Consider the following 11,668-nt stretch of genomic DNA (forward strand, 5'->3'; position numbering starts at 1 on the left):
GGTGTGCGCTTGAGCAATGCATTTCAGGACTTTTCTCCATTCAGCGGCATCTAGTGAATGGAGTAATTCCCAGGCAACAATCGAAAAAGTTCACTCTGTCAATCTCAGTAACCGGCCCTGTGTCAAGAGCCTCTACAGTCTACAAGTATGCGAAACTACCAGGAATAACCTATCAAGGCTTTATCAGTCCGAGGATAAAGATTCAAAACCAAACCATACACCCTCTAGGCCAGGGGTCTCAAACTGCTCTGAGGACCAAATGAATACTGCATATGGCCCATGACTCACATGTTTGAGACCCTTGCTCTAGGCTTTTAAAGATGTTTCAAAAGCGATTATAACTGCTTTATTTTATTTTACCATAAGTCTAAAAATTGAATACAGTCTCAATCCAAACAAAGGTGCTAACCAATCATCAAAATGTTTTCAGAATTAAATTATGTAGGTTAACACCATACTTAATTTTACGTAAACTTGAACATTAGTTGTACGTAATTGATTATTGACATGTAGCCTGTCTGATTCTGTTTGTTTTTAAGAAGCTTTGGCGGCAATACTGGGATACCTTACTTTCCAAAGTACAAAAATGAAGTTACTTTTTCAACGATAGTTTCATTCTACTTGTTACAACACAAATATTAAAATGCCATTTAAAGACAAGCTTGGCAGAACCTGTGGTTTTCTTGATGTTGATGAAAAGGATAAAAGAAAGAAGTTCCAAAGAAGGTATTTCATTTTGGATAAAAGTAAAGGTTTCTTGGAATGGTACATGGATAGTCCATCGGTGAGCGAGCATTGTAGTTATGGATGAGCTTGCATGTAGCTATTACTTTGTTTTAAAAACTTGTACCTCAAACTAACCAACTTCCACTATGTAAATTCAGATCGTTGGATATTAGATCCATTTTATATATATGATACATTTGTGGTGAGATGGTGCAACGGATAAGGCGTTGATTTTCCAATATTGCAAACTTGGTTCTACACCTATCTTAATTGGCTGTTATAAACACTGCTCACCTCTACCCAGGGTGTAATAAATTGTGTTGGGGTAGGTGCTGAAGGAAAGGCGGCTAAGTGAAGGAACTGATCAACTTACCCTCGTTAGTGCCGAAAGCTTAGAGTGATAAGATTCTTATCGTATTTTCTGAAGATTAGTAACTGAGTAATGAGTATAGGACTACATTTACGTTTACAAAAATACTTTTTGTAATTGCTAAAATATAAAAACTTTTTTATAACATTTAAAAGTTTCCTTGTGTCGTAATTACTTACTTAAAGTGTAAGTAAAGTTACGTAAGTTGCAGGCCGAGTGGTAAGAACATCTGCACTACTTTCGAAACAACGTCAGTTCAATACCACTCAAAAGAGCACACAGCTATATCTCGGCAATGACACTTAATGTCATGTCAAAGTAAGGGGGAGCAACAGCTGACTCAATGACTATTATGTCCTTTCACTGCTTTCTGTTCTATTGCATCTGTAATCGCAGTATAGACTATTGCATGTTGTCGCAATTGTCGCAAAATAAAACATGATTATTAATTACAGAACTTAGAAAATGCTACACAGCCATGTGGAAGTATCAATATTGATTATATTACTAAAGTTGACGAAGCCAGAAAAATGAAGATGGAATTTCTTTTTGGTAAATTAAGACTTGTTTACTTTAAAGATCTATATATATGTTGTTTAACAGTACAGGGACCGTCAGCTAAATTGGGACTTTTACATCTTTTTGTAATTTCCTGATTTAAACTAAAGGATAAAAAAGATAAAATTATCAATTGAACTTTATTAACGTAATCCTTACAGTCTATTCAACACAATTATTCAATATGGTGGCCCTTTGCTTCCATAATTTTGGATATTTTGTGGCAAAATTGTGAACAACTCTTCACGTCATCGGTATCGAGTTTCCGGAATGCTCGTCGAATGGCTGCTTTAAAAGAATTTAGGTTAGGGTGTGGAATTGAGTTAGACTGTGACCCTTCAATCATGCTGATTGCTGAATAGCCAATAGTCGCAAACGTTCTGATCTGAAGAGCTACTAGGCCAAATGTCTTTCGGGTCAAACATGGGAAGAGTTTCCATCAGATAAGTCTGGACTTACTTGCTCCATGCGCTGGGGCAGAGTCTTGAACAAGCTCATAACTTTGGTAGCATCGTAATTTCTACATATCCAAAGCAGCAAAATATGATTCAGAATCTTCAGATACTACATTGTGTTGATTCTAATCTTTGATGAGATTCTAAGTCCAGCTTTGATGAAATGAGGAGGTGTCACTTGCCACAGCTGCAAAAATGATCATAGAAGTAGGATTTTTTCTTTGCATCAGATGAGGAAATTCTGAAGGGTCATGGCATAGCCATTGGCTGTCTTTATAAAGAAGGTCATGGTTACCGGCAATAACTCGTGTGTTCCCACCACATCTCAATTCGTATTATATATACATGTTATGATATCCGTTTCGTTAATTCTTCCATGTTTAAAGAAGTTTGTCTAAATATTGTTTTATTGCCATATATACTATCTTTTAGAATACCTGAAGTTATAAGATTCTGATTATCTGCAGAAAGTTTCATCTGGATTAGAGAAATTAAAAATAAAAATTATTCGAAAATAAAAAAAAGTCCCAATTTAGTTGGTGGGACCCTGTTAGTATAATTGACTGCAGTACTTTTGTAATTGCAAAATGCATGACCTTACAAATACAAGCCATTTAAATATATTGTCAAATTACAAAATATGATTGGATACTGGAAAGCTAAATATGCAGGTGATGTTTTGTAGCTTTAGAGAAAAAATTTTTTCCAGTTAAATGATAGTACGTACGGTAATAGTTTTGTATGTATTTTTACTATATAATATAAATGCTTTCATATATTATTAAATCATATATATAAAAACATTTTTGTAAAAAATATAACCTGCAAAAGTTTCCACAAAGAGACTTTTGATGGACTTTTTGTTTAGTTATAAACACTCCTTACCGACCATATTATGTACAAGCAAGTAATCAAAAAGAAGTGGAAGAATGGGTGGAGATACTGAATGATGCCAGTAAAATAGTAGTGAGTTGTTTATTATCTGTTTAGCAGAGCAGATTTTATACTTATTTGTTCTTGCTTTTGACTTTAGAGAAACACACCACCGTTCTTTCCTAGAACATAAGTATTTATCACTAAGTGTAATAATGTTGATGTTGCTCTAGATTACTTGCATTGTTGGACTTTGGGCAATTAGCACAAACGATGTATCCTATGATTGTTTGTATTTTCAAAGTCCTTGATTTTTCTTAAATTAATTTTTAATTGAGTCTGTTAAGCCTTCATTTTTTTTTCTTTTTTCTAGATCATTTCAATCAATTTTATTTTCTAACTTATAATAATGTTCAATATGTGTTCAATGTTCATGTCAGTTCACTTTACAAAAGATACCATGTTACCGTGCTTTTGACACAAAAGTCGACATGATCTATGTCAGGGAATCTGTTGTTTGACTAATGTATTCTTCGGAAAATATACTTTACTTTATTCTAGAAAAGATTGTTTGTCTGTTTTCAGAGATGGGATATATCTCTCTGTAACTTTACATTCTAAAAACTTGAATTTATTTATCATGAAACTACATAGGGTTCAAACAGAGTTATGCTTGCTTTTAAAACTATGATTAACTTTCAGACTTATTGTAAATAATGTCTTCAATTTTATGATTGTAGGTCCCACCAGAAGCTATGCACCCCCAAACTACATCTATAACTGCATTCGAATCTGAAGATTACAAAGAAAACATTCAAGACCTCTCTGCAGAATCATCTGAAACTAATTATACGTATCGTACAGAAATAGTTGGGAATGTTGTTGTCAAGAAAAAACTAAAGGACATGAAGGTAAATTACACAAGTGTGGTGAGATAATTACCATGTTAATGTATGGTACTTGTTATCTGTACAAGCTATTTGTTTTTGTTTTTCTCCACTTTGCTTAGCACTGCGAATTTGACAGGCCTGGTTTGTTTAGTTGCTTGGTTATTATTAAAGTTTTTACACACCAGGTGTACGGTTCTTGCTAACAATAATCAACTCACTTTGGATGTTTTGTGTCTTGTTTTTCCAATGCAAGCATAATTTTCCTACTGCTCGTTTTTGGTTGCTGTTGTACTTGCTATATTTCAACTGTGCAAGTTATGCCTTTCTCAGAAATCGTCCATTGAAGAACCAATTTCACCAAGTTTTGACTCAGTGGGTTCCGATTTTAAGTTTCCAATTGCGTTTGATTACAATGATGAAGATATTCTGAAGAAGGGCTGGGGTGTCAAGCAAGGTCACGTGGTAGGTTTATTGAGATTGGACGTTTGTGATCCACCATTCAGAAACAATGTGAAGTCGTGAAGCATGTCACTATTATTTACTATTTTCCTCCTTTTCCGAAAATGCTATAACGAGTTTTTAAAACCTGCGCATTTTTTATTACCACATAGTGGTAGCTTGGTAAGTTGATATTTTGAGAAGAAATCTCATGAATGTATTATGATTATACAATCAAATCGAAAGCGGGCTGGTAGAAGCTGCTTTGTTTTGTAACAATTTTTTGCATAAAGCTAATTCTTTAGAGAAACTGAGCTATCCGATCTTGTAGTTACAAATAGTGACTACTAACTTGTAATTGACAACATGTGTATACTGTATATGATATATAATTTATAATTTCAGAGAAAGAATTGGAAAAGACGATATTTTGTGCTCAAGAAAGATGGATTTGCATATTTCAAGTCAGAGCACGTACGTAAACCCATCAATGCTTGTTTTGGCCTGTTATTATATAGTGATTGTCTTACATAAATAGTATCCATTACATTTAACATCGAAAAAGCATGATAATATTAAAATCAGTATTTTTTGTTAGTATTATGTCTACAAATAATCGCTTCCTGCCAGTCCAGTCATGCTTTTTTGGTAAGAGTTGCCTCGTAGACGGTAGCGCACGTTTTAACGTAGATGCTTCAAGAATTATGTTAATTATATTTCAAACAGGAAAAAGAACCCCTGCGAACGGTATCTATAAATGATATCCTGGCTGCAAAGCCTGAAAACGAAGAAGTAGCACGTTTGCGCGATAATTTGTTTCTGGTTGTGACAACTGATAAAATTTATTACGTACAGGTAAGAAATTAGAAAAAAATTGTCTCTACATTAGCTTACCCATATAGTGTTGTACAAAACAGTGCTTCTCAACCACTGGGCATACCAAAATAAATTCAAGAAAGACAGTATTTCACTGCTATAAATAGTATCAAAAAATGATATTACAGTAGCACTAACACCAAATTGTGTCATGTTTTGTTGAGTATTATTAAGCAACATTTTTCATATATAGTTTTGGAAGAGAGTTTGCTTTGCAGAAACAAGTTGTTTTGTGGTTGCATTATCCGCGGATTTTTTTATTTTTTTTTATTCAATTACTTCCAAGTCTTTAATGTTTTTCCACTGCACGTATTGCGTGAAGTTAACCCATGTATTAATGAAGTAAACCTTTAAAATAATTCAATTGGCTGTCAGCTGAAACAGGTTGAGAAGCACAGGTAAAGATGGCATTGACAGGGGATACAAAATGTATTTTTCAAACTGTTATGAATATGATCAACTTGCGTTCACTGGATTATTGTATTCAAAATCTTTTTGTTCTGACGTCTGCATTTCATTAAATGACCCGCATCTTCTGCGTATTTTCAACGTTATTCTCATTGTACGTCTTCGCGTTGTAGTCATAGTGGTCTTTGCAAGACAATTTTAACGAAACAGGAAACAGTTGCTTTGCCACATACAATAATTTGACTGCTTTCCCGATTGCCCTTGTACTACGAACACCTATCGATCCATATACATCCCTTGACCTCGTTGATAAGAAATACTGCTAATGAGTGTGACTTGCCAACGCAAAACCTGACAAACTTTGAAATATTTTCTCAATTGATATCAGTTATCTCTGCTTCGGCAAGCGTTCAGCATCGGCACCTTTCGTGCCGCATGTCACTGTTTGTCTCACTCTCACCACGACGTGAAAGAATCCTACCCAGGCAGTAAATCAACCGTTTTTTGCATTGATTATACGTTGTATCAATGTAAAAAAATGTTGATTTGCTGTCTGGGTAGTTACAGTCGCACAAAGTATAACGTGGCCTTGGTCTTCGCAATTTCCGTTTGTGCAACAAAGGCATTTGGACTGACTGGTAAGTGTCAGTTCTTCGCAAACCGATGTGAACCTTCATTTGCTGATGAGAGACTTTTGCTTAGGCGGATAGCCCAGAAGACATGCACGATTGGGTTAAGACGTTCAACAATGCAATATCAACGCATCGCATCACAAACAAGAAGCAACCGGTATATATGAAATTTGTCTCACCAGCCAAAAAATACACATTTTTTACATTGATTCAACTTTTTCAGACATTCAATCAATATAAAAAGAACTGATTTGCTGACTGGGAATGTATATATGCGAAAGCATGTGTGGCTGACTTCAGTTTCAATTTTCATTGTTGATTTTTCCACGGGATACGTGTTAATCGTTAACACAACATGTTTGAAAGGTTTCGATCCCCAGACAGAAAAATCGTCTGCAGACGTTAAATCAACGTAAAAACGATGGATTTTGCTGTCTGGGGAACTGGCAGCATATGTTTCCATTCACTATAAAATCAAACATCTACTTTTGATTGCGCAATCATAGAAGCAAAGTTGTCATAATGTTATTTTGCACCATTTGAAAGATCCCACTTTATTTTAAAACAATGCAAAAGCTTAGACGATAATAATATGCAGTGATAATTCAAGCGCATCGACTTCCCGGTTGTGTACCAGAGAGTAAATCAGTCGTGTTTTACGTTGATTCAACTCAAAATTTGCTATCTGAAATCTCAAGAAATAACCTAACGTTAGCGCGGTTCTAGTTCATTTCTGATGCAATAGCCTATTATCCTATTGCATCACTTCCAATCTTACTTTATGCTGCATGTCACTGTTCGGTTGGTTAAAAATGATTGTTTTTGTCATTTTGTTTTAATTTGTGTTGTAAGAGACAGCATGTGTCTATTTGAACTGAAAAAATGTTCACTTGTGTCCAACTGTCCAACTACTAGAAAACTCAGAAGTCGTTCACATCCTTCTGCTGAAAGTTGCAGCAAAGAGTTTTATTACGTGTTGCACGCTCCCTGTTAGAACTGAAAGTTTGCTTATGCCATTTTATGAGTTCCCAATATGCTATGCATACTGAAACCTGATTGTTCTTTTTGTTTTGCCCTTTCGTGATTAACGGCATACAAAGTATCGAAAGAACACCTTATTTGGCACATGCTTATCGTTTTGCATGCTGAACTCATGTTGACTTTTTTTCCCTTTGTTTGAATTGAGCAGGTCAAAAAATCAAATTCATTCCGAGATATTATACGATCAAAGTTGCAATGGTGATCACTGATTGTACGTTGCTTATGCAGGTAGTTACTCGTACTTTAAATAACTGTTCAATTCAACTTGATTATATCAGCATTTTCAATCTTCTCGTAAGTTGTCTTCCAAGAGTCTAATCATATTAAAGCTTGCAATGCACCGTATTGTATATCAATCGACGTGTGTTTGTTGCATTTTTATGTTTTAACAACATCAATATGTTTGCTTTTATTTCTACACATATCAAATTTCGAAATAGTTATGCACAAAATGCAACAGAAGCCATTGTGTGTGCAATGTGCATCCTATAGCATCATTTTTTCATTCCCGCTAATCTTTACTCTTCCGGCGACTTCGCAAGTTGCATGGTTGTTTTTTGTTGTCATTGTACCAAGAAGCTTATGTCACTTCTATTCATAACACTATGTTTTCCTCATTGAACTAAAGCTATACTTAATACAAACCACAATACATTGGAGTCTTACACAAGTTTTACAATGCTCTCCAGTTCCTTAGAAATAATATCGAGTGACATATCACCATGACATGACTCTAAGCAATCTGAAGACTATTCTATTATTTCATTTAGCTATGTCATTGCGTGTGCGTACAGAATTAAAATCCTTCGAGCTAAGTTCTTGCTTTGAAACTGTGCACTCCCATATTAAATAGTTTTTTCATACCAACTCACGTCTCACAGTTATATTGTTTATTTATTCTTGAAATCAAAAACTTGTCGAGCAACTTTCACTTTTTCTTTATCTTTTATTTATTGTTATTTTTGTGGACGCAGAGTGCGCTTCGTGGAGGGAATGGTCTTGGAGGATCAGCGGATCTTCTAGATGAGGGGCGACAAGTTTCACATGGTCAAGCGGAAGCTAAACATTTAGAAAAACGTTCATCTGCTCATACCATCTTCTACACTGCCACTCGAGAGCACACTGGAAACAGCGCAGGCAGCACCGACTCTCTGGACAAAAGTCACTCCGTCGAATCTAAAACAAAAGTCAACCACCAAAAAAGAGCTTCGAAAGGCCATCGCCGCGCCGAATCAGCTGTTACTGTCTTGCCAACATTTACAGTTGAAACAATGTCCACTAGCATTAAGTCTAACAAGCCACCGTCTAGTAGTGATAGTAGTAGTAGTAGTAGTGGTTGTATGCTTGCCCTTCACCAGGAAGACATAAAAGCGCGCCCTGAGGTATCCCACTTATCGTCGCTGGTTGAGGGTGTGGTGGATGACCGTAAGCGCTACGGAACACCGCGCAGCAGCAGGCCGGTCAGTGAGAATTATGTTGCATATCATCTTGATCCTCAAATTGATTTGCGTTCTGCCGTCAAGCCTAGCTTAGTAAAGAAAAAGAAGAACCCTGGCATTCTTTTTTCATTGAACACTATGCTTTCTCGTAAGCAAGACAAAATTCAAAAAGAAAAATCGAGGTTTAATCACTAGGCCCATGGCTACTCGACAACTACCCAGAAACCAAATCAACCGTTTTTACGTTGATTCAACGTCTGCAGATTTACTGTCTGGGTCAGTACTGATACAGTGTCCCCATGCGCATTTTTGATGAACAATAGTTTCTCAAGCTTTTACGCATCGATCTCTAATCGAGAGAGAATTTCTGACATTGGACTTATTTTGCCGGGATTAACTTTTGATAAGAATATCTTGAGATAAAGTTTTAGATTTGTTGCAAAGACTTTAGGACATGACGGCGCCAAACACTTAATATATTCATGTTTGGCTATGCACAAAAAACTTTGAGTATAGAATGTTTGCAGTGTAATTGCCAATTTTGTATTTAGTTTTAATCCTTAGGAAGACGAAGAATGTATTTTCAAGTTTGTGCTTACATTGCAAATATGATATCACAGACTTTGTTGCAGTGTTCACGGATTTGTACTTCAGTGTTCTGTGATACTAATTCTTCAAGTCGTATTAGTCATAATCGTGAACTTTGTAATGTCGGTTTCTGAGATATCAGTAATGCAACACCACTTTCAATGCTGCCTTACGCCATTCCGCTTATCATTTATTTGCTGATTTTGCTTTTATTTAAAAAAAAGTGCAATTCTATGCTGGATACAAAAAGTGAACTGTCAAAATCACCACGTATCTGAAAGCACTGCTTCGCATCATTTCCAGCCAGCAAAAGTGTCATTTATTTGCATTGTTTCAACGTTGAGGCCGTTTAACTTACCAACATGAAAAGTCTGCACTAAGCGAAGCAATACATTGTTTCAATGTTGAGATGTTTAATGACATTGAAACGATTTAAATCAGACAACTTCTCCCCGGCTAAATTGTGCGTAAGTTCTGTTGCAAAGTGCCTTCTCACTTTTCGTGATATTTTCATGACGCAATGCGATGAATTTTTGCCAAGCAATGGAGTTGCAGCAACAATATTGCCATGTATGTAATATCCGCTGTCTTGACAATCTTGACCACATGGTGTCACAAGTGGCCAGCCTTGAGCTTTCTACGACCGTAAACTTCGCTTGTTTGTGATATATCGGGACCAAGCGAAATTGGGCCTATTAAATAGGAGTTTAATTTAGTGGGAAAATTCTTGCAGAAAAATGTATTTGAGTCCACTGAACGACATACCAGCGAAGCAAGATCGTTTCTATTGTTATTTATAGCAATAGAATATCTAAAGATGGCAATAAAATGTTAGAATTAATCAAGGACTCGTTCAAGCCTGGTGGTGTGTTACATTTGAGGTTTGATTCAAAATTTCATAAAGCTATTTTTGGTATCAAGGATAACATCAATTTACGCTTATTTGTTTTTTTGGCAACAACATCGGAGCGTTTCCATAAAATTTTGCTGTTTGATATCGCTCAGCTTGCACTCGCGGCCAGCGCAAAAATTAATTTATCTTACACAGAGTGCAATATAACGATAATCATTTTATAACCGCTTTGATTTTGTGTCTTCTTTGCCTTTTACCTCTTCACCAATTCGGGGAAACGGAGTGTTAACAACTCGCAGCTAGCTTTTCAAGAAAGCATCCAAGGAAGAGGTTACCTCAGGATAAGCAAAGCTTCCCGATTCCTGTCGGCAGTGAACAGAAATTATATTGCAATGATTGTTTTTCTTCTGTATTTTGCAGCAAAAGTGTTTGCCAGCTTCTGTTTTCGTTGTATTGTTGTGACTAAACTGATCTTCACTGACAGCACTGTAGCAGCGTTTGTTATTATTATTTTTTGTTTAATCTACCGCATTTTAAAGATCACTGCTCTATTGATTTCAGAAACTGTTTATTGCGCCACCGGAAAGGATCTGATTTAACTCCTCAACAAATTCTGAATAAAAACATAATAGGCCTAACAAGAGTTTTTAACAAATAAACAGAAAATTGAAAAAAATAAACACCCCATCAAAAAATATAATTCAAAGTATTCATGAAACCTGACTTTTGTATGATTTGGGTAGTGTTATTTGCTTATGTTTGTTAGTTTTTTGGAAAGTGGACTTAGTTGGGTGTGTTGTTTTGTATGAGACCATTGCAAAACATGTTTATTGCTTTCGGAGTAGATAGCTAGACCAGCTACCGGTACTTTTGAAAACACGCACTTATCTACGTTGAAGGAGTTGATTTTGTATGTGAGGTGATGCGACATGCTCGAAGTTTAAACCTGCTTAATTGTTAACCTTCTGAAAGCTTGTCGTATCAGTTTTACTGACGATGTTCTAGTAGTTCTTTCTAAAATTCATAACATAATTTGTGTTTCATTTTCTACGCGTTTGCTCTTTATAACTTAGTTTGCGTGATTGTAATGCTAGAGAAATGCTATAATACTAATCATTAGCCTACAGTCTAATGCCACCACACGTTTTGCTTTAAATTGCAAGCAGCAGCTCAGCCATCCTCTTGCTGAATAAAAACTGATTTGAATTATATTTCGTTTGTGATTATGTAATGCTTACTTTGATTATAATCAGCTGTGCACCCTTTATAGTCGTATTTGTTATACAGATTTGTGTTCAGATATCTTTGTGTTCACTTGGCTTAGGCCTATGCAATACCCTAAGAACGTAAAGTGATAAGTTTATTTTTTCAAAACATAGGTCATTGGTGGGTGATGTACCTCATCAGCCAGTTATATTATTTGCAAATTGATAAAACCAGCATAGTCTACACTTACGCTGGCCTTAGCTACACTTCCGTTTGTAGCCTAGGGCCTAGGCCCAGTGGCTCCGAGAGGAGGGG

General features: G+C 35.8%; 1 protein-coding gene across 1 annotated transcript; it reads left to right on the plus strand.

The window, feature by feature from the left end:
- Positions 1–440: 440 nt before the first annotated feature.
- Positions 441–11,406, plus strand: LOC145782247 (pleckstrin homology domain-containing family A member 1-like). The gene is made up of 9 exons (XM_082594031.1): positions 441–784; positions 1,552–1,648; positions 2,978–3,075; positions 3,723–3,893; positions 4,203–4,334; positions 4,716–4,784; positions 5,037–5,165; positions 6,297–6,383; positions 8,242–11,406. The coding sequence occupies exons 1-9, from the start codon at positions 644–646 to the stop codon at positions 8,899–8,901; spliced, it is 1,584 nt and encodes a 527-aa protein (XP_082450157.1). The 5' UTR covers positions 441–643; the 3' UTR covers positions 8,902–11,406.
- The last annotated feature ends 262 nt before the right edge of the window (positions 11,407–11,668 follow it).

The sequence above is a fragment of the Aplidium turbinatum genome, chromosome 13 (assembly GCF_918807975.1).
Source record: "Aplidium turbinatum chromosome 13, kaAplTurb1.1, whole genome shotgun sequence".
NCBI lineage: Eukaryota > Metazoa > Chordata > Ascidiacea > Aplousobranchia > Polyclinidae > Aplidium > Aplidium turbinatum.